This window comes from Triturus cristatus, chromosome 8, assembly GCF_964204655.1.
Source record: "Triturus cristatus chromosome 8, aTriCri1.1, whole genome shotgun sequence".
Taxonomy (NCBI): domain Eukaryota; kingdom Metazoa; phylum Chordata; class Amphibia; order Caudata; family Salamandridae; genus Triturus; species Triturus cristatus.
The window spans coordinates 771,771,294-771,798,327 of NC_140591.1; the positions used below are offsets into that span (position 1 = coordinate 771,771,294).

General features: G+C 42.6%; 1 protein-coding gene across 3 annotated transcripts in view; it reads left to right on the forward strand.

The window, feature by feature from the left end:
- The window catches only part of ADGRG2 (adhesion G protein-coupled receptor G2), a 900,557-nt gene that overhangs the window by 689,197 nt on the left and 184,326 nt on the right, over positions 1–27,034 (forward strand). For all 3 annotated transcript variants that reach the window (XM_085622206.1, XM_085622207.1, XM_085622208.1), the window contains one exon: positions 12,165–12,397. In XM_085622206.1, coding sequence (XP_085478332.1) covers positions 12,165–12,397 — 233 coding nt within the window. The remainder of the gene's footprint in view (positions 1–12,164; positions 12,398–27,034) is intronic.

Below are 27,034 nucleotides of genomic sequence, written 5' to 3' on the forward strand. Positions count from 1 at the left end.
GCCGAGTGCCACACACCTCTGTGTTGTATTCCACCAGCTAGTGCATATGCTATGACACTCTAGCCCATGTGCACTGTAACACCACCCCGTGAATATTTCATGTCACACTTGCCTTCGCACGGGTTATATTGCCCCATCTAACGTGCCTTCCTCGATGCCTATGTTATAACTCACAACGCTATGCCATACATATTACAATCTGGGATCCATATCTTTGTCACAGTGCATATGCAACGTTACACTCCCCAGCACATATTTTATATTACAACTTTAGAGACTAGTTAGGTTACACAACACTGCCCTGTGCATAGCACGCGCTAACGCCTGTGCTATCTCGCGCTCTCCAATGAATCTGTCATTGCGCACAACGTATTGCATATTATATTTCACGCCCGGTTCATCTTATATCACACTTTTTCTCTCAGGACTATGTTCTATATAACACTGCGTTCACCTACCCTTTTCACAGGCATTACATTTTGTGATGGGGGTGGAGGGTCAGGGGGTGTGTCTGCCAAGTGAGCCCGGAGTCACAGTCACAAACGTCCTCTTCTTCCTGAATAAAAGTGAGATTATGCTGCATACTTGTTCATATTTTAAGTAGTTCGCACAGACACACATTTTAAAAACAATAAAGTTCCTAAAACCCACCTTCTCTGACCAGTTAGCTTGCTGCTCCACCCCCCTCCTCCCTATCCTCTGTTGTCTGAATCCAAGGACTAGCCTCATCCCTCCTGCCATGTATGGTCTGATGTGCTGCCACTGCCCTCCATTTAGCAGGGTGTACCAGTCCACTCCTCCTGCCCTCCATTGCCCAATTCTATGCCCCAGCATTGACCTCCTGCTTAGCCTCTGTGCTTAGCTTGCTGCCCCTATTCTCCTTCCCCTTGGCCTCCAATGTCTTTGTGCATGCCCCTGCTCCATCCTTTTTGCCCACCATGTTCCATGGACCTGCCACTCCTATCTACTCTGAGTGTTCTGTTGAGGTGCCACTCCCCTCCCACCTGCCTAGCATTCTCAGATGACTGTAACCTGTCCCTGCCACCTATACCTTGCCTGTCCACATGCCATGCCCCTATCCCCTTACTCCTGTCCTCCATGGTCCATTTTACTACCACACCCTTCTGCCCTCCCGGGTCTGTTGTGCTGCAACTGCTCCTCCTGCCTGCCCCACCCGGTCTGTTGTGAGGCCCCTTCCCCTGAACTCTCTTGTCTGTGCCCAGGTCCTGACCCTCCTTCTATCCTCCATGGTCCTTTGTGCATGCCCCTGCACCCTCCTTCTTGCCCAACATTACCATTGTGCTGCCACTAACCCTCCTGCTTGCCATGCATGGTCTTCTGTGCTGCCACAGCTCCTCCCACCTTCCCTGTGTGGTCAGCTACCTGCCCCTGACCCCCTCCCACCTTCCCTCCATGGTTTGTGTGTATGCCATCATAGTCTCACTCTTGCTCTCCATGGCTTGTCTGTTCCATTGTAATGCCCCTGATCCGTCCCTCCTGCCCTTTATGGTCTGTTATGCTGCAGCATTCTCTCCTGTCTGTCCATTATGGTCAGCTAGCTACCATTGCCTCTTTGCCTTCTGTTCTCTGTTGTCCATGTGCATGGTCCTGTCCCCTCCCTATTGCATTCTATGGATTGTTGCGCTGCACTCCCGTCCCGCATGCCCTGTGTGGTGTATTGTGCTGCTGCAAACCCTGATGCCTGCCCTGCAGGGTCAGTTTGGTGCACCTCTCCATATCCCTCCTCTGTTATCCAAGTCCATGTCCCTACCCCAATTCCTCCTGCCTTCCATGATCCAATGTACCATACTTGCGAACATTTTGAACTTGGTAAGGGAGATTTTGAAAAAAAACTGGGATATTGATTTTCCCCTTTGAGTTACATTGAAAAAGAGGAGATTGTAGACAGGAGACAGATCAAATAAAGCCCATTTGAGCTTAAAAACATTGGACGTTTCCTGGCTGAATCGGGTCTGTTTGCATGTATGGTTGCACTACCACTGCCTCTTCCTTCTGCCCACAATGGTCTATTATTTTGCCACAGCCTCTCTTGCCAGTCCTGTATTGTTGGTTTGTTGCCCCTGCCCCCCTTTCCACTGCCCTCCATAGTTTGTTGTGCTCCCACGGCCCTTCCTGCCTGCCCAGTGTGGTCAAATTATTGCCTCTGCACGCTCCTACCTGCCTTCAATTTTCAGAGTCCGTGCCCCTGGCCTCTGCCTCTCAACAGTATCCTAATGAACAACTAGATTGCTAACATTCTATATTTATTACAAAAGTGTGGAACGCCTGACGTCATCTTGATGTAATCAAAACTGTAATACCTAGAGCATTTCCTTTAGAAATTACATATATGAGAGGGTCTTATTTGCATCGAAATTATGGTTAGTGCTCTAAAAAACTAAAATGAGGACATATTTTCTGAGTTTTCAAATAGCGACAAAGCACTTTTAAATTATTTGTTATCTTTATGTTTTTTTATCCAGTTGACCACTTGATTAAATGTTGCACTTAGGGGAGAGGATGTGGTGTTACTTCCAGAGCTGCAGACTTTGCAACTGGGGAACCAGGTTGGAGTTTCTGCTTCAGCTCGACATTCTGTGATTCTGGTCAAATCACTTAATCTCCCCATGTCTACAACCAAAATGATTTTTTTTTTTGTGTGATGTAATCAATGCTCATGTAAAGCACTCCAATACCTGACAAGTCTGCACTATATAAAACTGCAAATACACAAAAAATAAGTGGTTTGCACACTTCTGTCATTGGGCTATACTTGGGCTACATCTGGGCTACATTTGGGCTCTTTTGTCTCTGATGACCATCTTGGGAGATTTATTTGTTATGAAGTTTCCTAATTTCCTCATTTACTGCAGTCTCCTCAGTAGGAAATGCTTTCAGTTTTTTACTTTGACTCCATCAAGAAGGTATTCAGATATGTCACACATTTGCCATAAATTCTGAATGTTAGCACTCTAGTTGCTCATTAGATCACTGTAGTAAAGCTACTGCTCATCACGGAAGTCTGCTGCTGGTATTAAAAGTGCAAGTTTCAGTCTGCATGTCAGAATTTTTTAATGAAATAGAAGAGGATTTGAGAAGTCACTCAAAATGTGCCCTAATTGTTCTCTCTTCAGCACTAATCATAATTTCTATGGCAAAATGAACCCCCTCATTGTGTTCCTTTTTAAATTAAATGTTTTAAGTGTTACCAGGTTATTCCAATATCTGGGTGATATTTGGGCTACATGTTGGCTCTTTTGTCTCTGGTGGCCATCTTGGGAGACTTATTTGTTATGAAATTTCCTAATTTCCTCATATACTGCAGTCTCCTCAGTAGGAAATACTTTCAGTTGTTTACTTTGGTTCCATCAAGAAGGCATTCAGATGTGTCACACATTTGCCATAAATTCTGAATGGTAGCACTCTAGTTCCTCATTAGATCACTGTAGTAAAGCTAAGGCTCACCAGGGAAGTCTGCTGCTGGTATTCAAAGTGCATGTTTCAGTCTGCATGTCAGAATTTCTGAAAGAAATAGAAGAGGATTTGAGAAGTCAAAATGTGCCCTAATTTTTCTTTCTGCAGCACTAATCATAATTTCTATGGCAAAATGAACCCCCTCATTTTGTTCCTTTGCAAATTAAATGTTTTAAGTGTTACCAGTTTATTCCAATCAAGATGGCTTCAGGTGTGCCATACTTTGGTCATAATTAAGACTGTTAGCGCTCTAGTTGTTCTTTAAAACACTCTGGGACATTCTGTCATTGGGCCATACTTGGGCTACATCTGGGTGATATTTGTGCTACATTTGGGCTCTTTTGTCTCTGGGGGCCATCTTGGGAGACTTATTTGTTATGAAGTTTCCTAATTTCCTCATTTACTACAGTCTCCTCAGTAGGAATACTTTCAGTGTTTTACTTTGATTCCATCAAGAAGGCATTCAGATGTGTCACACATTTGCCATAAATTCAGAATCTTAGCACTCTATTTGCTCATTAGATCACTGTAGTAAAGCTACTGCTCACCAGGGAAGTCTGCTGCTGGTATTGAAAGTGCATGTTTCAGTCTGCATGTCAGAATGTTTTAATGAAATAGAAGAGGATTTGAGAAGTCACTCAAAATGTGCCCTATTTTTTCTTTCTGCAGCACTAATCATACTTTCTATGGCAAAATGAACCCCTCATTTTGTTCCTTTTTAAATTAAATGTTTTAGGAGTTACCGCTTTATTCCAATCAAGATGGCTTCAGGTGTGCCATACGTTTATCATAAGTAGGACTGTTAGCTGAAGTTGTTCTTTGGAACACTCTGGGAAGCTGCAGTAGAACACAAAGGAATCAACTGAAAGTCTCTACCCTTGTTGGATGTACATGTTTTACTGAGAATGTCAGACTTCATTCTCACATGACTGAGAAAGATAATGTGAATTTACAGAAAATATGCTCTCAGTTTAGGTTATAGATCACCTTCCAAACCTCTGTGGGAAAAGCATGAGAAAATAGTTTTCTCTCATACATGATTCATGATATCCCAGCAGAAGGCTTTTTCACATGGTAAAATCACCTTAGAACACACCACAATTCCTAAAATGAGTATGGTACCATCAACAAATGATTTATAATGTAACTAAAGTCTTAAAACCTTCTATTAACTGCACTGCTTTTTAATGAGGTGCTATCATGTATATTGGTCCCAAGATGGCTGCCAACACTTCTTGGATGAAGTGCTGACAGCCAATCTCACGATGAGATGTGTGGTTAGGCTCCACCCAGATATATATGTGATTTTACTTTTGATTTTCTCAGGAACTACTGAACGGATTTACACCATTTAAGCAAAAGGCACGACTCTGAACCAAGGTCTACCTTTCTGCCAAATTTGGTGTAATTCCGTTCAGCACTTCGGGCTGTAGCTGCGGCTAAAGGACCTATGGGAAATTGCATGGGGAAAACACGTTTTGAGACCCCCCTTTTTTCTCAGCCCCCGCTACACGAATCATCCCGAGACTTTCAGGATAGGAGCTGACCGAAGCTGGCCGAAAGTTTTGAAAATTTCGCGAAGATTCGTCAATGGGCGCCAATGTTATTCCAAAACTAATGTTGCGGATTTCCTATGGAAAATAGGCCCTAACTAGAACTACCTACTGGCAACCATATATATATATTCCACACGATAAGCAACGCTGCAGGATGCCTCAGCCTGTCGGACCGGGGCTTGTTGGGGCGCGTTGCTCCCCTCCATATTCCAAACGAACTTGCCATCCACTTCAGGATTATGCAAATCAAGCCACACCACCGTCCTTTGTAACCACCTTTATTCAGGCAATAAGAGGTAATATGCATAACGCGTTTCAACTCTAGCGAGTCTTTCTCAAATGCATCAAACAAAGTGGAAGCCTCAAAGTTTCTTTATATAAGCTAATGAAGAGCAGTGATGAGGGTCACATGACATTCACTCGGTTTTTGAATTTTTAAAGATACAATGTTCATGGTAGTGGTCACTTGCTGACAAATGTCTCTTAATGTTTTGGAATACAGTGCGTAATTCAGTTTTTAAAGTTATTGAATAAATCTTCAAAGAGTTTGTTGAACTTCCTTCATGATTAATTGCACTGATACCCGTTCCATTTTGTTAAGGGACCACATTACCCATAATGCATCATTATTGTTATACAAGACCGTGTGCCTTCATCACTTTAAATTGCATTTCTTAATTATATTAATTAGACCTTACTTGCCGTTTGTCATTCTGCCTTTCAAAGGATTAAATTCCGTACGTGGCTGAGTCAAACTGCAAGCAAGCTTCGGTTTTGCCACTTGATGTAAAGTTGTTGTTCTTGGTTTTAAAATGAATCCCATTGCCTTTCACTCCTTTCTCAAAGGCACAGTGTGCAAGGGTCAAGTACCCCTGCAAATCCTGGCTGTCATTTAACAGGTTTACAATTCCATCGTGCGGGCCTGCATTCCATGCTAGCCCAGCCTCAAGGGTTTTGTCCACGTTGTTCACTTTCAGCCGGCGGGCATCCTGTTACATTAATTCCACACGAAAAGCAACGCTGCAGGATGCCTTAGCCTTTGCCTTTCACTCCTTTCTCAAAGGCACAGTGTGCAAGGGTCAAGTACCCCCGCAAATGCTTTTTGTGAAATGACAGCCAGGATTTGCGGGGGTACTTGACCCTGCAAATAAAGGAGTGGAAGAGAATAAAATAATCTATGCTGAAAAGACTACGGGAGTGCGTCACATTTTTTCTTCCAACTGGAGGAATTGTGGTGTGATAAATAAGCGGCGTTGTTCTGCCGCAGGGAGGCGCACCCGTATTGAGCGCTGCAAGTCCCGGTGTAATGGAACCGGTGTGTTGATATGGGAAGGATGGGCGAGTGGTCACATGATGAGGAGTGGCCACAGCGTTAACATCAGAGCAACGGACCCCCTTGAACACTTGAACACCAAGGACACATCTGAAATGGTCACTGAAGAAAGACATTTAAAGTCTGAAATGCATCTGCCTAGCGGTTCAGAGACCCTTTGCTTGCCTGCGCAAATTGCATCAATAAAGCTGTCTGTTTGTTACCCCCCGGAGCTGGTCACAGTCTTTCTTTTTGTGGAGAGAAACTGGTTGTGATATTTTGCCAGCAAGCAGGTGCTGGTGTAGTGACCACCCTCTCGTTCAGGAGCTACGTGATCAACCTGCAACTTTTGGCATTTGCACAGAGCTGCATGCTCGTCACCCCCCCCCCCCCCCCCCCGGTGCTGGATTCCCACAAGGTGAAGATTGGCGCATGGGGAGAGAAGAGGCAGAATTGATCTGCCTGACAAGGGGGACAAAGGGCAGCTTTTACCTGCTACGTAACTGCAGTGTCGTGGAATCACTGTCCAGCAATGTTTGGAGGCAGAACTTGCTGTCTTTGATTTCTCTTCACTGAAAGGGCTCACACAGTGGACTCCAACGCCCAGTATTCAGTTGGGCTGCAGGAACAGCGCGAGGTGCCTTACACCTGTGAGGCGAAGGAGGGGCAAGAAGTCATGTGATGAGGTGTGGCCACAGCGTTGACATCATAGCAACGGACCCCCTTGAACACCAAGGACACATCTGAAACGGGCACTGAAGAAAGACATTTAAAAAGTCTGAAACGCGTCTGCCTAACGTTTCAGGGACCCTTTGCTTGCCTGCGCAAATTGCATTAATAAACCCGTCTGTTTGTTACCCCCGGAGCTGGTCACACTCTTTCTTTTTGTGGAGAGAGACTGGTTGTGATATATATGTGTATATATATATATGTATATCCAAAAGTTGCCCTGAAGCAAGGACGCCCACGCTGCTGAGTGCTTCCATACAAAAGCCTTTATTTAACAGAATCGGTATTTTCTGCTCAATGCAAAGTCCTTACGCGTTTCAGAGCCGGAAGGCTCCTTCATCAGAGGATGACACTGTACAAACCGGCAAACTCGCTTGGGTGCCTTTTTATTGCATGCTGAAATACTACCCACGTGGGCCTCACAGGTGAGTCATCGTTCAGGCATGCTGGGACCTGTAGTTCAATATTAGCGAAATGATTTATCCCTCGTGGGAGCTGTTCAAAATACAGTGTCTTTTGCTTTATGAAATACCTGCCCCAGTGGGCTGAACTGAAAACACCAGATGCCGCTTACTGTCCTCAGCTGCGCCTCGAGGTCTGCAGATTCCAAACCCCTTTGGCCCCATAGCAAGATTGATGGTGGGGCATCCTCCTCGGCCAGGCTGCCGAGTTAAATACATCCAAAAGTTGCCCTGAAGCAAGGACGCCCACGCTGCTGAGTGCTTCCATACAAAAGCCTTTATTTAACAGAATCGGTCCTGTTAAATAAAGGCTTTTGTATGGAAGCACTCAGCAGCGTGGGCGTCCTTGCTTCAGGGCAATCTTGCTATGGGGCCAAAGGGGTTTGGAATCTGCAGACCTCGAGGCGCAGCTGAGGACAGTAAGCGGCATCTGGCGTTTTCAGTTCAGCCCACTGGGGCAGGTATTTTATAAAGAAAAAGACACTGTATTTTGAACTGCTCCCACGAGGGATAAATCATTTCGCTAATATTGAACTACAGGTCCCAGCATGCCTGAACGATGACTCACCAGTGAGGCCCACGTGGGTAGTATTTCAGCATGCAATAAAAAGGCACCCAAGCGAGTTTGCCGGTTTGTACAGTGTCATCCTCTGATGAAGGAGCCTTCCGGCTCTGAAACGCGTAAGGACTTTGCATTGAGCAGAAAATACCGATCCTGTTAAATAAAGGCTTTTGTATGGAAGCACTCAGCAGCGTGGGCGTCCTTGCTTCAGGGCAACTTTTGGATATATATATATATATATATAAATATATATATATATATATATATATATATATTGTCCACAAAAAAACTCCTTCCAAAGTTCAAGCCCCCGTAGGAGGGGTGGCGCGGACCGGCGGAGAAAACCGGCAACAATATGCTTCCAGACGGAGTCCCAAACGCGCTCTCGGAGTAAATAATTATTACCAGGGAAACGGGTGGTCACATTGACATTGATGGGTTTATTCACATCATAAACCTGCTGCAACGCGTTTCACCCGCGAACGTGTGAACAAGCCCGTTCGCGGGTGAAACGCGTTGCAGCAGGTTTATGATGTGAATAAACCCATCAATGTCAATGTGACCACCCGTTTCCCTGGTAATAATTATTTACTCCGAGAGCGCGTTTGGGACTCCGTCTGGAAGCATATATATATATATATATATATATATATATATATATATATATATTCACTGAAAAAACCATAGGTTTCACACATGTTATAGTTAGCTGGACATTTCTCTCATACAAAACCAATGAAATTCCCCCATTATAGTTAGTTCAGCTAACTATAACTCGCGCCCCCGCAATGCACTGCTGATGACGTCACATATTACATCACTCATGACATCACTGATGACATCTCAAATGACATCACTGATGACATCATCCAGTGAATGTGTGTTTTTCTGAAAATTAAATATGTTTTATATATGTATATCTCAAGGTCGATGGAAGAATAAATGGGAATATAAGTGTCTAAATGGATGATTTGTTTTTGAAAAATTGATTGTATAACTGACTGATTAGGTGTCTCATAGTGAATACATTGCTTAGTGAGTAATGTTTAAATATGTAAATATCTGTATCAATCTCTCACTTTGTGTATAAGTGGCTGCATGGGTTGGTGAGTAGCTACATGGGTGTCTATATAGGTTATTAGTTGGTTTTTTAGTATCAGTGTGAGTGTGTGTATGGTTCGGTGGGGGGTATTACGTAGTGCATAGGTGCATGAATGAGTGACTCACTGTTTGTATGTGTTTAAGACAGCATGTCTGCAGGACTGTATGGGTGGATGAGTGTGTGTATGGGTGTGTTAGTGAGTGAATGACTGTCTCAATAGTGTCTCTATGAGTAACTACATATGTTTTAAACTAGTATATGTGACTGTTGGTGTATATAAGTGAGTATATGTGAGAGTGAGAGATTGAAAGAGTTCCTGTATGAATAAGTATGTGTTTCTATAAGTGATTGTTTAAAAGACTAAGTATGTGTAAGTTCCCGTAAAAGTAAGTGTGGTGGTGTGTGTATAACTGTATATGCAAGTAAATGTATGTTTGATTCTTTATTTTCATGAGTGACTATGTGTGTCAGTAACTCTATGGATGAGAGGCATTGTGTAACAGGATGTATAGGTGTATGAGTACATATGATGAGTGAGTACATGTATGAGTGACTGTACAGGACTGTTGGTGAATGAGTGGATGTGTATGTGGATCTTACAATTACTGAAGAGGTTGTTGTAACTGGTATTGGTATGTCGATTGTTTTGAAAATTTTAGTCTCTATTTTTGAATGTGTGTATCAAAGGTTATATTAGGGTGAGAGGAGGTCTGCCACTCTATCACAAGGTTGATGTCATCAGTGATGTCATCAGTGATGTCATTTGAGATGTCATCAGTGATGTCATGAGTGATGTCACTGACCATGTCATGAGTGATGTAATATGTGACACCAAACCTGTAAAAGGCACTTCATGGACCTTATGGCTACCTTTCTGCCAAATTTCACATAATTCTGTTCAGCCGTTCGGGCTGTAGCTGCGACTAAAGTCCCTATGGAAAAATGCATGGGGAAAACGCGTTTTGGGACCCCCCTTTTCTCTCGGCCCCCGCTTGACAAATCACCCCGAAACTTTCAGGGTAGGAACTGAGCGGAGCGCCCCATTAGTTTTGAAAATTTTGCGAACATTCGTCAACCGGCGCCAAAGTTATTCAAAATAGAATTTTGAGATTTCCTATGGAAACACGGTCCTAACTATAACTACCTACTGGCGACCGCCAGTAGGTAATATATATATATATATATATATATATATAGAGAGAGAGATGTATATAGATGTATATTTAAATAAGTAGGTAGGGTTAAGAACATTTAAAAAAGAAAAGAAAATTTAAATACTTACATTTACTTACTTATGTCCTTGAGATGTAATATCTCCCGATATAAAATCTGGAATACCTATCTGTGATGTAATGACCCCTGGTGTATTTGCAGCTATGTAATTACTTCCAATTCAGTGCATGTGATGTAATGACTCTCAATGTACAGCGTTGGTGGTGCACCAATTTTAGCCTTATGGTCAATAGACAATGTGAGCTGTGGCTCAGTGAATGCTTTTTAGAGGCACGAACACACGCACTCGTACAAACACACACACACGTGATTCATCAATTTAACACTCATTAGTGACATCTGCTGTGATGCGAAGGTCAGGAGTTTGAATCCCCACAAGTAGACTTGCCTATCCATCCTCTGGAGGCAGAAAATTAGGCATCTAACATTTGGTAACAGCTATACATTTTAGATATGGCAGAATTGTGGTACGAAAGGTTTTGTTAAAAACATGTAATTTTTAATATTATTATTGGTGGGAAACTACCCATTTGAGATAGATTTTTAGATCTTGTCTACAAACAGCTTTAGCTGGCTAGTCAGCCTCATGTGTTCCAAAAAATCATAATAAAAATGCTTACACATAAATATATACATACAGGGTTTTTCAGTTTTCACTCTTCTTAATTTTTAGTAGTCAGTTCTTTTAAGCATTGGTTATTAACCGTTAGACAAAGGATACATACACAGTAGAAACAAAAAACACCTTAATTTACATCACTGATTTATCACTTCTCAGATGTCTATAGCATAAACAGCAAGCAAGATTAGCAGGTCTCCACTGGTCCTTAGTTCAAACCAATCTTATCCTACTATTTCAAGCCAATTTGCTTACTGTTTGCTACATTACTGTCTCAAATCTTCCCCTGCCTAGGATACAAACATCTCCTCCTCAGCATAATTCCTAATCAATAAAGAATACCACTTCCCTATTACTCCCCCATCCACGCCTGCTACCATTACCCCTATCTTTTAGCCTCTATACTCCATCTCATCTTACAGGCCACACTAGTTTGGACAATTCTCCATCATTATCTTCTTGTGTACATTTACCATTTTCTGTTCAGAATGATCACCCCTCTTAATTCATTGGTCTGTTGAAGTGGCATTCACATTTTCTTCTTCACACCACAGGTTACAGCCTGAGGCAGGCCACCCTACTTCAGCCATTTGCGCCCTTCACTGCTACTGTTGGTATATTGTTTGTGCACATGTGCACATTCCCCAGTTTAGTGCCAAGGCTGGTGGACCAATCTCTCCTTTTTTGCCAAAGTGTGTCATTTAGACCATACTGCATTTTACATTTACCACATACTGAATATGTTTACCAAAGAAAGAAAGAACACAAATTCCAGGTTACCAAGACTAAACCTACTGACTTTACTAACACTTGTTTGAATAATGTCAGTCATGACTTTTCTCAGAACGGAAGCTCCCCACCTTCATGGATGTCACTGGCCCTGTTGCAGGCTGAAAGTATTTTATGGGGGCATGGAGTTTTACAGGAATACTAATTTAATAAACTACGTGGCACTATATGACTCAATATTTTCTACACATACCTTCCAACTTCTGCGATCAATGTGTGGTTTTCCAATCCAGACAAAAATAACAATTTGCTAATTATTAAACACTTTTGTCATGATGTTGAGCTTAATGAAAAGACATCATCCTTCTGCCTTTTTTTTTTTTGCAGTTACGAAAACCAGAAGATAGTTTTGTGTGCCTCCAGTAATAACAGCAACTCTGGTTCCAACCCCGACTCTGGTTCCAAACCTATCTCGGGTTCCAACACTACTTCTGGTTCCAGCACCAGCTCGGATTCTAGTTCGGGTAACCCTATTTCATCCATTACTACCAAAGCTACCAGTTATGATGTTACAAGGAGCAAGTCAACCACAAGCATTACATCCACTGCTGAAAATGCTGGTAAATATGAAAGTTGGATGGAAACGCATGCAAAGCCAGTATTTTTCAAAAGCTATGTTAACTTTTTTAACAATCTGTTACAAATATCCGTTTGAAACAACCTTATTCTACAGTACTGCAGTAGCTGTGTTTTTTAAGCTGTGAATGGCTTTGAGTCAGACTATATACAATGAGCTTGGAACATTGCCAGTTTTTGTCTGGTTGGTATCATTTGTTTGGTTCATAATGTTGGTGTATTGGTGTATTAGTATATCGTAGTACTGTGCTAATGCGTTTTTTGTGTTTTCTTGTGTTGTTGGTTTGCTGGTGTTGTTGTGTACTACCTCAACTACAGCTTGTTTGGCTATACATACACAAATATACTTGTCCCATAATACATCTACCACAAACCAACTTTCATGATGCAGTGGTGAAAGGTGTTTCGCGTACTGGCACAAAAACCCACATAAGATTATAAAGGTTCCTAAATTCATCCTACGTTGTGGGCAGCAGTTCCCCCTAAAATATGCCATTAGAAGATTGTTCATTTTTGTTTCAAAATTGCTGAATGAGAGGTGCATGAGCAACTTCAGCAGATGATTTAGCCTACGAAAACTGATACATGCATTGCCAGATATAACAGAAAATAGAAGCGCATTATTGTTGCATTATTAAAAAACAACCGATAAAGAACATGAAAAATATTAGCATGTTGTGGCGAAGCAATCAGTTACCTCAAATTCATATATCCTTGCAGTGACATCCCTAACTCCATTTGCTCATGAAAACAAACAAACAGTGCCATGTCTCATGTGTTGTGCCCAATAGACTAGAAAGTCCAGGCGGCGAAAAGCTGAGAACAGGTGTTTATTCTAGAAGTGATACAAGAACAGCACATGCACCTATCATGTATATATGTCCCACTGAGTTACTAAACAGAACAAGGAGAAAATCATAGTGCATTTCTTGAAAACAATAAAAAAAATTATATTTTTTTATTTTCAGTTTTGCATAACAATGACAACTTCTGGTAATTTTTCAAGACAGTATATTAATCCTTCAAGTATATGGGAATGCAAATGTGTTTCTTAATTCTGTCACCCCCACACACACAACAAGGAACATCAGCCTTCTTTTTCCCAACCTCACAGGCACCCTTCGTCAGATTTGCTGGCCTCTTAATTTTCACCACTTCTCAAACTTGAAAATCTACGTCTTCGACCTTCTTTGAATCATCATACCTTTGCTTTCTTCTGGCTTGAACATCACTCACCCTTTGATACACCTCCCCCACACTGGGAATCCTATCGCCAACAAAGGTCTTTTCCAGAACCCAGTTAGGCCACAACTTGCTTGAGGCATACCTCCCCCTCAATAACATGAAAGGTGAAATTCCTGTGGTAGAATGGGGAGTATAATGATAAATCCATAACCTGTTGGATACCATTTCTGGGACATCTGACCTTGACAACAAGGTTAATTGGATGGTTTCCTTCAACATCCGATTAATCCTCTCCACCACAACATTACATTAGGGGCTGTACAAAGCCACTGAAATATGTTTAAAAACAAAGGATGACAAAAAGGCCTCCATGGACATGGATGTGAATTGTACACCATTATCCATCTAAGAATTTGGGTACACCTTCTCTCTGAAACAATGCTCTTAGAAGCTCAAGAACGGAACTAGTGTTGGGTGCTATCAAAAATGTTCCACCCACTTAGAATGATAATACACAATCAGTAAAGCATACCTCATATTAGCATTCAATTTTTACATAGGTCCAATGAAGCTCATTCCTAACTTTTCCCACTGCAATTTTGGACACCTCTACAGGGGCGAATGTTAAAAGTACGAAGAGATTTGTCTGTCTCTCTGCACTCTACACATCCAGCCAAAAAACCTCCACATCTGTATCCAATCCTGTCCACCAATAAGAAATCCAAAGTCTCTTGTTAGTTCCAGTCAACCCTACATGCCCCAGATGAGCAAACTTTACCAACTGTAAACTTACTCACAGGAATTAGACAAGCATTATCCCCACAGCAATGTTTCCAATCTTGCTGTGTTACACTGTTTTGAGAAACCTATACACCATCAACCAATCCTACCACACACTCCAAGTCATCTGCATCACGATCATCTGCAGATGCCTCTTGAGGGTACCTTGAAAGGAAGTCAGCCTTAGAGTTTGCCCCCCCCCCCCTTCAATGTGCCTCACTTTAAAATTTTAATGCTAAATTTTGGATAACAATCTTTTAACCTTGGACTACCTCTATTAAGACTTTTTTCAACTAACAAAAATACTATGGGTTTGTGGTAACTAACCAATGAAAATAATTCTCTCCCCTACAAAAATGTTGACAAATGATTAACTGCCAACACAAAAGCTAGTGCCTCCCTTTCTATAGTGCTATAATTCAGTTTAGCCTTAAAGAAGCACCTAGAAGCAAATTATGCACTGTTTTCCTTCTCCTCCACTATCTGATTCAAATCCGCTCTCAAGCCTACAGCAATAGCCTCAACAGTTACTACAGAACAGACATTATCTTTAAGCATGTAGACTGGGAGCACTTGATTTCTATTTTGCAGTTTAGATTTTCCCACAAATAATTCACATTGCTGCGAGAAATTAGAATCAATTAAAATAGAGATCGAATCATTCTGGTCAGGACTGCTGGATGCCCAGATAACCTTGTCTCCGACACTAATGATTATCGGATGTCAAAGTCAATTGAAATTAAATATTGAGACTGAAGCCCTAATTTTTATCTCTACTGCTGTACTTAGAATCTTAATCTCAGCAGCTTGGAAAGATACACAGGCCCCAACCTTTCAAATGTGGCTATCCAGATTTCTGGGTATACATAATGTGGAGGCGGCTCTGTATCAACTTAAGGGAAAAAAATTAAGAGAACTGGGGTTGAAGATTTGGGCACCAGTGGCCGCTTGGCGCACTAGTAGATTGTCGTAACCTTACTGATCTTCAGAATATGGCTACGATTATACTCTAATATTTATACCTTCATTAGCTATACCTTCCTTCTCTCTCTCTTTCTTCCTTTGATTGTGGCAGCTGGCACGATGTTTATCATATGCATTTCAATTTCAATATCATATTTATGCCACACCATTTAATGATTTACAACCTCCAATCTCAATTAGATATTAGAAATGTAATTTGTCAACCGACTTCTTCATGCCTTGTTCTAGCTTTATCCATATTTCCTTGCTATTTCTGTAATTTGTTTATATCTCATTTAGCTTTCTTATTTAGTTAAAATTTATTTCATATTGTATTGATATAATGTAACATGAATTCTCAATAAAAATTTTTAAAAAAGGGAGAAAGAAAAAGGGGAAAAAAAGGAGCAGCTGTCTCAAGAGGGTGCTCAGCATTTAAAGAGTTCTAAACTTTTTGCCTGTCTTTTTCGGGTCTGATGACTTGAATTTTCAAGTGCCTCTTGGTCATACGCAATGTCCACTATGGTTCTGAACTGACTGTATCTACTCCATATTTAACTCACGCAACTGCTACTGTCTATCGTATACTTCTTGTGTTTATCCCATATGTAACTGGTACTTTACCAACTATGTAAAGCGCTCTGATACACTCGGGTTGAGTTTGTGTGATATAAAACTCTATAAATAAATGAAATAAATGTTTCTTGACGTAAAGGGGAGCTTACAGAACCCCACGGTGTGAGAAGAGGACGAACCTGTCGTTGTGCTCCAGAACAAACCTTTGAGAACACGCCTAGCATGAGCTGTTAAAAAAAACACAACTTTTGTTAAAATATGCAAATAAATTTAGGTTGGGGCTCTGCTGAGTGAACAAAATAAATAAATAAATAAATAATTCACATTGCCCCTCAACAATTTTCTCAGATGTTCAATCTACAAAGCAATAATATTCACATAAACTGAGAAAAGACCACAAATGGTCCCTGTCTTTGGGAGCAGGGTTATTCTTGACGGAATCCACCAAATCAGTTTTTGGTGTTATCCCTTCTGCAGAAACATGAGGTCATAGATACTCCACTTAATTTAAATGAACCCTTTCCTCTTTTTAGTGTGATACCATGCTCTTGCAAGATTTTCAGCACTTCCCTTAATACTTGGAGGAGTTTCTCCTCCGAAGTGGTAAAGATAATAATATAATCCTACTAAGTCCAAACATTACTCATTCCCCCTAAAAGCTGTTGCAGTTGAAGGGAGGCCTAACAGCATTCGAAAGAATCCTAAATGCAGTGAATAAAGTATTAAATGCCATGAGAGACCGGGAGTCCTCAATCAGATCAAACTGGTGGTAAGGAGCTGTTAGATCTAAGATGAAAAATATTCTTTCACCTCCCAGCTGACCTAACATCTCCTGAATCTTAGGTATTTAAAAACAATCTACTAAGATGTTTTTATTCAAGGGCCTAAGGTCCACAAAGGGCCTTAACTCCTGTCTCTTTTCTTTCTAATATAATAGGAGAGATCCAAAGGGAGGAATAAACTGATTCCATGACCTCTTCTTCACACAGCTTGTCTAAGTGTTCCTTTTATTCACTCCTAATACTCAATGGGAAGTTCAGCACTTTATGAACTATGGGAATGGTGTTGGGTCTTAAAATAATTTTATGTTTGCATCCCCTCATACTGCATAACTCATCCTCAAATAATGGCTTATGCTGATCAAGAAAACCTTCCAAGGAATCAAACTGATGTTCATCACTTCAACAGGTGAAACAGCTCATCTAGTTCCAGGCTTTAACACTATCCCAAAAACTCTGTGGTCCTTCCATCCAAGTATGTTATACCCTCTCTTAGCCAAGTCTACTATGGTCTATATCTAGCCTTGCCTTTGTACATGACATTCTCCTGAAAATACCCCAACATATCTATGTTTTACCCTTCCAATGCTACTGTTCATATATCTGTAGGAGATATTTCTTCACAGCTCCAGATCTTCAAATACAGTTGATCAGGCACTATAGTACTGAGTAAAGTTGATTCCACTGTAATATCAACTTCAACCTCTCCAATCCTTTGATTGCACACAGACTGTTCTCCTTAAACAGCTTTTCACATGGACCCCACCATCTGGATTAATAAACAACTCTACTCTCATCTTCTTTTGACCTATTACATGTTAATTGTTAATCAGTACAACTTTCAGCACAATTTTGCATGCTCCTGTAAAGTGTCGCACATTCTTACATTTGATATAAGACTTTCCTATGGCAGGACACACATTAGAATTTTCTAAATGATTCTTTGACTCATATCTGTAACAAGTTCCAAAAGAATTTCAACCTCCTTTTTGAATTTTCTTGCTTTCATTACATGAACTGGAATTGAACTTCGGTTTAGGCACAAATCTTGTAAATTTTCAACATAAGTTACTTGTTTTCCTTACTCTTCAGATGCCATTCTTTATCCTTCAGTTTCTCTCATAATCTCCTGTGTCTCTTCGAGACTTGGATTCCTACAACACAATAGTCTTTCTTTGGTTCCAGAATCATAGCAGTTGACCACTATTTGGTCCTTGAGATAATTACACAATGTCCCATCATATTCACACATGGAGGTTTAGCTAGAAAACCCTCAAGGAACTCATGCTGGAGTTGACAACATGTGAAAACCCATGTTTTTCCACAATTATACTTGTGGTATGTTTCAAGTGAGTTTCCAATCTTTTATCTACTTCCATATAAGCATCCCAGACAGCTGGAGCCGAAGGAGTCGTCATGGGAAATTGAACAAAAATTCTCTGATGCTCCAAGCCTCTACAGTTGTATAGGAAAGCCTTTTTAAAATTTTTTTATCAAACCCTGCCGTATCAATTGCAATTAATTAGCTATCAAAGGGTGAGGGGCCGAGTGTAGCCAGGCTGCAAGATGAGTAATCTCTAGAGAGGCTCTGCTGACCGGAATACACAATCCATCATAATCCTCTGCACATCAGACCTGACACAACCGCCTTGCTACTACAGCCATATTATAAACAAACCTGCACTCTTGTGGCTAATTTTAGATTGCTGGGAGAATGCAGGACGATAGATATCCTCGCGCCCGGAACTTGGAGCCTGGAGGAGGTCTGCAGCCTTGCTGCGAGGTAGTAACGCCAGCCGGTACAAGTGCTTACTCCGGGAGGGGGCATGGGGGCTGCCCGGGGGACTTGCAGCCATTTGTGATCCCAGTACCTGAGTTGCCCGGCCCTGCCTTTCGGGCGGATGAGCGAGAGAGCCACACCAGCCTGACGGAGTCAGGCCAGAGCTAGGGGCCGCTGGGAGCTGCTCAGCGTGAGACGCTGATGCTGGCTCTGTGCTTCCTGCTCTGGGCGTTTAAGACATGACTATCATATCCACATCACGGCCGACACTGGAGCATACTTGGGGCTGTGACGCAACTGCCTCCTGTCCCCTGCAATTTTAAAGCACCATCGCGAGGACACTAGTCTACTGGTCTGGGCTGCTAGCCTGCTGTGCATCTAAGCCTGATCAGCAGGCTGCATGATAGAAGTGGTTCGACCGTAGGTGCCCTCCTTGGCACTGATGGATTTGCAAATTTCACGCCCATCAGCTTGTGCGATCCCGCTGGACCTGTCGTGAACCCTGAGTCTGCTTGCACCCTGTTCCAGTAGGGGGCATATATTGGAAGTTGGCTGGGCTCCTCTGGTGAACTGGTGTGCCAGAGGCTAGGCGTGTACTACATGTGAAACTGAGGACATTACTTGTCTGAAGCAGTAAGACCTGACGCATTCTGCATATTTGGATATCTCCACTTACAGTCCTACACTAATTGGTGCCAAAAACTTGCTTTCTTGTTTCTACCTCGTGGCTCCTATATACTCACTGCAGGCTCAGTGTCCTGGGCCTGCTAGTGCCCCCCAGAGAATACGGGACTCTGGGTGAGGCGGGCCCCAACTGCTGGACATCTGGAGCTGGGCTGTCTACAACATTCAGCATTCTACTGTCAACATGGGTAAGCATGACACTCTGCAACCCAGACAAACAAGAAACAGGAGTAAACCCGTTTACCCAATTGAGACCGGGTAATTATGGCAACAATAAAACAACGTCTCAACAGGTATATCACATGGGGGGACTATTCAAAGGAGATTCAATCACATAGCACAGGAAGGAACAAGGGAGACCAATGGAGAGTGGAAAGGTTATTATTTTTGTATATAGAAGCACAGAAATACAACTAAATTGCAGTAACCATCACAACCAAATGTGCACTGGAAGTGTTATAGTGAATGAACGGTGCAGTGACACATGTGGTAAGAGGACAACGTGAGGCGGCGCAAGCAGTAAGGTGATCGGTGGAGGTCAAACAAAAGTATTTACAATCACAAACATAATTTCATCATTTGTGAGTGACCATTTAACATGCCACAATTGGCGTTGTGGGGTCGACGGCGTTTTGACCTCACTAACTTGAGGTCATCATCAGGACGATGGTTACACGATTCAATTAGAGTGCTCTGGCGGCAATCAATGCGGAGGGGGGAAGGGGAATGCCAGAAGGTGAATCCTACACGTCTGGAAACCGTAAGGCGGTATGGCTTGAAGAGGTGATCAATATCCGAGATGTTGTCGATAATGGAATGTCCAACATCTAAGGGAACGAGCGTGCAGGAGGAGGGCAGCACTCGGAGGAATGAATTTGGCGGGGCAGGGATGAGTCCAAAGTTTCTATCCGCTCCGTAAGGATTACCGGTGTTGGCATCAGTCCGGACAGCGTATGGAGCGAGCAAAGCTCGCTCCATGTTGGACATTCCATTATCGACCACATCTCAAATATTGATCGCCTCTTCAAGCCATACCGCCTTACAGTTTCCAGACATGTAGGATTCACCTTCTGTCATTCCCCTTCCCCCCTCCATATTGATTGCCGCCAGAGCACTCTAATTGAATCGTGTAACCATCGTCCTGATGATGACCTCAAGTTAGAGAGGTCGAAACGCCGTCGACCCCACAACGCCAATTGCGGCATGTTAAATGGTCACTCACAAATGATGAGATTATGTTTGTGATTGTAAATACTTTTGTTTGACCTCCACCGATCACCTTACTGCTTGCGCCGCATCACGTTGTCCTTTTACCACATGTGTCACTGCGCCGTTCATTCACTATAACACTTCCAGTGCACATTTGGTTGTTATGGTTACTGCAATTTAGTTGTATTTCTGTGCTTCTATATGCCAAAATAACAACCTTTCCACTCTCCATTGGTCTCCCTTGTTCTTTCCTGTGCTATGTGATTGAATCTCCTTTGAGCAGTCCCCTCACGTGATATACCTGTTGACACTCTGCAACCCAGGGCTCACATTCGACAACAAGTGGTTCATGCGACAGGTGGGACATGAGACTTACGCTGTATCTGTCTCAGAACACCAAGAAGAGAACAGCACTCAGGATTCAGATCTTAAAGAAATACTGGTCGAAGTCAAGACCAGCTTGAGAGCTATAGATACGAAACTTGACATTTTCACAAATTGCCTTGACTACACAAAACAAAGGGTGGATAAACACAAGACTCGGATGGATCACATTGAAAACTTCGTCTCTGATGCAGAAGACGCCCAATCTGTCTCCAAAGAACACATGTTGCACATGGGCAAGGTCTTCGCATTGATAAAAGTCAAGAACGAAGACCTTGAAGCAAGATCAAGGCACAACAACCTCAGGATTATTGGGATCCCTGGTGATAACCAAGATGGAAGACTACATGGAGGCAATACTTCATGAGCTTTTTGGCGAGGTGTGATCCCTAGTCTGCATTTTGGAGATGGCACATCGATCTTTGCCCCCACACCCCCACACCCCAGGCACCCTGGCTCGCCCCATCATCACACACCTTTTAAATTATAAGGACAGAGATACTGTACTGCGCCTTGCTTGAGAGCACCAGCTATACGCCACCAAGGCAATGACTTACTATTCTATCCTGATTTCACTATGGAAAGGCAGATGGTCAGGCAAGTTTTTCTGTCTGTCAAAAGTTATTACAGAAAGCCAAAATCCCTCATGCCCTCTTGTATCCAGCTAAGCTACAAATCACACATGAGGAAAGGTCGCATTTCTTCACTGATGCCAAAATGGCCTTCAAATTCGCCAAAATTATCATGCTGTGGCGATGCTTCCCTGGCTCCTCGCCACATCACAGTACTGAGGGCTCTCTAGATGACAACGAATAGGGAAACTGTTATCCGGTAGTAGGATTCCCTTGTTGTTCTAGTCTCGTTTTTACATGAATGTTATATGAATGTTGCACTGCCCCACAGCAGACATCCCCTGTGAGGTCCAATTGGGGCCTATTGCCTAACTCTTGTCACCATCCTGAACACTGTGATACACCGTTGGGAAATGTTCTCCGTTTTGGCCACCTTGCTGTAGTAGGCAGGGGTATCTACTCTGCTCTACCTTACCCCCAGGTATGAATCCCAGCCAGGTTACTTGGTGTGTTACGGGTAGGGTTGGAGGGGAGAGGATACGAATGCTCAACCATGTTTGGGGGTTGGAGTGGGAGGTGGGGCGGCAGGGATGTTGTACACTGCACATTTTTTATTGCTTTTTCTTTGCTTTTCCTTGATCCCTCGGCAATACATTACTGCTAGCACCCCATGCAGCACGTTGTGCACTGAGCCCCATGTCATGCTCTAGATTGAATACGACAGCAGTTGCTTGCTATGACTCAAACAAAATGTCATAACCAGAATATTTGTGGCCTTAACAATTACAAGACAGCTCGCCTACTGCACGCATACTTAGTTCGCCACCACACAGACATCTGTTTCTTACAAGAACTACACCTTACCACACCAGGTTTGCACGCCAAATGGTGCAGCGAAATGCATGCCTCTCTGTATTCCAATTATGCCAGTGGAGTCGCTATTCTAATTTGCAGAGGTTTTGCTTGGCACCTCACTGTTACTGTCCTAGATAGAGAAGGCAGATACGTCATACTTGCTGGCACTCTTGTCGCCATATATGGACTAAGCACAGATGCCCCAGAATTTTTTCTGAGCTGTAGAGGTTGGTACTTGGCATGGGTCCTGGGGCCATAATCTGGAGTGTGGATTTCAATATAACACTAAATGATCAGTGTGACCAATCCGGACCTTCTCGCCGCCCACATCCTGGGGCAGCTTCAGCTCTTAATATAATTATACAAGGCAATTACCTTTATGATAAGTGGAGACTAATACATGAGGGGGCGAGGCAGGGCACCTATTTTATGACACATCACAGTGCTTGGTCCAGTATAGACCTGTGGTTGGTGTCCAGGGATGTCCAGACATGGAGATTTAACACGCACCCGTTCCCTTCAGAATACCTATTGGGCTTGGTCTCTGCCCTGGTCTGCTACCAGGGAGCCTCGTTAAGTTGTGATGTAGAAGAGATCTGGAAGTCCAATTATCAATGCGCGATGGACTGGCTGGAGGAAAGAATTCAAGTCTGGTCTGGGTTGCCTCATTCTCCTGCCGGGCAGATTGCCATTGCAAAGATGGTGGTTCTCCCCAAATGTCTTTCTCTTTTCCAATATCCCTGTTCCACTCACTGCTCAATTTTTAAAGTGCGTACCAGTGGCGGCTGGCATGTACCGAGGATGGGACACACACAAAAAAAAAAGCTTACCTTCCTTCGCCACACCATGTCCTCCTCGCTCCGGCGTCTTCTGTAAGCCCCAGAAAAAGGAAACTGCCTACCCAATCCTGGCACCTCTTTCACAGCATAAAAACACCGCCAGGGTTGGATAGAGCAGCCTCACTCGAATTTTAAAATGCAAATGTCTGGCTGGCCAGCAAAAGACTGCCAGCCAAAGAGACATGTGAATTTTAAATCGCATAGCTTTCTGCTGCTGCCACTCTGCAGCGCTGGCCCTGCCCCATCCTGACACTTAGTTCAGGATGGGTTAGTGAAAAATAAAACAGAAGTAAATAAACTTTATTACTATTTTATTTTTCAGCTCTGGGGCTTTTGGGGCGACACTCCTCCACTCAAGTGAAGGTGCCGCCCCTGGCGCTCACAGTCTAATTTGGTTTCCCTGGTTTGGGCGGGCTGACAGCCATGCATCTCCTGGGACATGCTTACACTGCCCCTCTCTCAGGGTGGCATGGGAGCAGCAGACATGATGCTTTAAGCTGCATGTGCTCAAGCACAATTTCTACATCACTGGGTGCACCCAACGCCTTTTCAGCCACATGTTGCTGTGGAGGGAAATTGTGCAGATTCTTGGCCTTTATCCATGGCATTGTTGCCCCTTATAAGACACCATGATTGGTGGTTGACACTGTGATGAGCGTGCGATGGGCTTAGGACGGATTACGGAATCGAGCCAGACTGTCCACCATATATGTGCCTTCTATACCATTGGGATGCAATCCCCTTATGCCACCGCTATATGACAGTGGCGCCCAAGCATGGGCACACAGGCAGAATTTAATCATGTTCTCACACCTCTATCTGGAGGGCATTTTCCTACAGTCCCTGATACCTCGGCCCATCAACATCCGCTGCGTTGGACCTTTTTATGTATTATCAGATTAGAGCCACTTACCGAAATCTCCATGACACTTTCCCAAGGCACCCCAGAAACTAGATCATGTGCTGACTACACCTTCTCCTCATAAGATGATTAACCGTCTCTATAACACCATGCAGTCCTCCTACCTAACTGTGACCCAGAGCTCCCATGTTGCTTGGGAGGCAGACATGGGCACCCCATTGACAGACCCACAGTGTTGTGGGCAATTAGACTCCCCCTCATACATTTTAAATACTTGCACTGTATATATCGCACCCATATGCAGCTATTTAAAATTGGCCTGAAGGGTATCCCCCATTGCCCATTGTCCAAAAAGCTTTATTCGACTTATTAGGTCATCAAAGCACACAATATACATATAAAAGAATTACACATGATTTTCAGATTGAATTCATAAAAAATAAAAAATAAATCATTTTAAAACCAATGTACACATTCTAGGATAGATTTATAAAATCTTTTAAGAAACACTACATACGATATAAAATATTATATAAAACTGAGTTAATTAAAATGTCATGGTTACTCTAAAACAAGCTATCCAGTTGAGTGGAAGGTGGGTGGCTACTCAAAAATTGAGATACAGTGAGACAGGTGTATTTATTGGGCTATTCTCTTCTTGAGGGACCGTGCTCTAATTGCCCATACCCACCCCAAAGAATTTCGCCATGGCAACAACTATCACTTCAGATGTGTCGCTTCTTAGGATTTTATGGCAAGACAGGAGGCTATCATTATGCATTACTTCCTTTTATTCGCCACCTCTGCAGCACTTTAAAGAACTTAGAACATAGTCAAACACCAAAACTCCAAAAAAGAACTCCACAATCCCTCAAGATCCTGACGTCCGCCATCTTCTCCCTCTCTTTTGCTTGCTGCTTCTGGAGCAGATAAGTATACTTTTATTTATGCGAGTAATTTATAAAGAAAACGTTTAAAATTGATAAGTTTATAGCTTAGATGTTTTTTAAAAGTCCAATTTATGGACTAAAGGTGAGGGGAAATATGTTATGTGGTAAAATTAGAATTGTTTATATTTGAAGACGGGCGTTGATTAGGCGAATAAGTGAAAAGGAGGGAATTTGTAATTGAAAAAAAGGAGCAGAAATTATTTAAAAGCAGCGAAAAATGAAAAGGAAAATATGAGGCAAGAGAGGGTATTTTGAAACTATACCGTTACAGGCGCGAGAGGTCTGGCTCGTTTGCTATCAGAGACGCGTCTTTTCAGAGGCAGCGTGAGCGAGGGTTGCTTCGCGTGTGGCGGCCATTTCGGAAATGAGGGTGCGCGCGTACGCGGGTGCGTGAGCACGCGCGCACGCGTCGGAGCATACGAAAAACAGAGAAAATTTAGGGGGAGAGAAAAGAAGGGAAATGCGAAATAAAGAGTCATATTTTGAAAGAGATAAGCAGGAAAAGGAATAAAGTGAAGGAAATACGGATAGAGAGATAACACAAGTTAAAGAGAGGTGAGGAATAAATGAGGAGTTAGCGTACTAGTTTATTTAAGTAAGCGATTGTACCTTTTTTCGAAGGAAAGTTGGGCATGTTAGTAGAAAGAGAGTATCATAGCAACGGTTTTTTTGTGAGGAGAGTAAACAGAGGCTGTGTTTTTAGGTTAGTGGTTTGGTAGGAAGTGAGTTTTTTGGACAGAATGTCAGAGGGACAAAATTCAGGAGAGACAGGAGGAATGTTGACAGATGAGATAAGAAAGTTGGTGAAAGAGGCAGTTGGTTCAGCTTTGTCAGGTGTGAAGAGGATTCACAATAATGATGAGGAGGAGTTTTTCTCAATGGGTGAGGAAGGAATTTTGGTTGATGTGAGTGGTAAAAGAAAGGAAAAGAGACGGCATCTTGTAGACGGTGCAAGTGGGAGTGGAGTCCAAAGCGGCTCAAAGAAGAGAAATGTTCAGAGTAACAAAGGAGATGAGCAGGATTATTCTGCTGATAAGAGTGATCTGGATGAATATGTCCTGGATTTGAATTACACAGAAGATGAAGAGGATGAATTAGGAAGTGATTCAGCGAGTAAAAGAGAAGATAAAAAGGTTGTTGATCCTTTTGGAAGAAAACTGTTTGATCCAAAGGATGTTAGACATCCAAGGGGATCAGAATGGTGGCCAATGAAACATGTTTCTGAATATATTCAGTATTGGATAAGAAGGCATCTAGAGAGAGGTGAAAGAAACATAATGAGGGCTGAGTGTTCTCGGCCAGTAATTGGTGAAAGAGATGCCTTAACACCAAATTTGGATCCGGACATTATAACTTATATGTTTAAAATGGGAAGAGATCCAAGAAAGGGATTGGAAAGGGCACTGAAGCAGTGCGAGGATAAAATATTGGATATGCTGGGACCAGTAGCGAGGATATTTGATTTGGTGGAGGAGGCATATTTGAAAGGAAAGGATGTAGATATAGCTTTATTAAGAGGATGGTGCCAGAGGGCAATATGTTTTATTGGCAACGCAAATGCAGGAATTATTGAAGAAAGAAAGAAAGCTGTATAGTTTAAAATAAGTCCAAAATTGGGCGATTTTGCGAAAAAAGATACATGTGAGAATCCAAAAGGTTTATTATTTGGAGATGGAAATTAGGAAAATTTGTAAATACTTTTACATCTCTTGATAAAGTTCAAACGAATATGAGGAAGGTTTTCAGTGGAAATACTTCAAACAGTTTTTATGGCAGGGCTGGAAGAAGGGGACAATCTTTCGGCCGAAGCTACTATAGGTCCCACTACGGATATTGGAGAGGAGGATGAGGACAGCAACAAAATCAGTACAGCTTCTTTCCTCAAAGAGGAAGAGGTTATCGTTCAGGGGGAACAAGAGGTAGAGGACAGTTCTCAGGTCAAAGTACAGGTAAGCTTGAATATGAGGACTTGTACTGGTTCTTTCCAGGGAAAGGTGGAAGGAAGGTTGAAAGGTTTTGTAAAGAATTGGAGAAAAATTACGAGGGACCCTTGGGTTCTGAGAGCCGTAACAGGGTACGAGATAGAATTCGCAAATGCACCATTTCAAACAAAAGAACCAAGAGAGTTGTTTTTCAAATAGAGTCAGGAAAAAATAGTGTTGGAAGAAATAGAGAGTATGTTGTTGAAAGGGGCGGTTGTGGA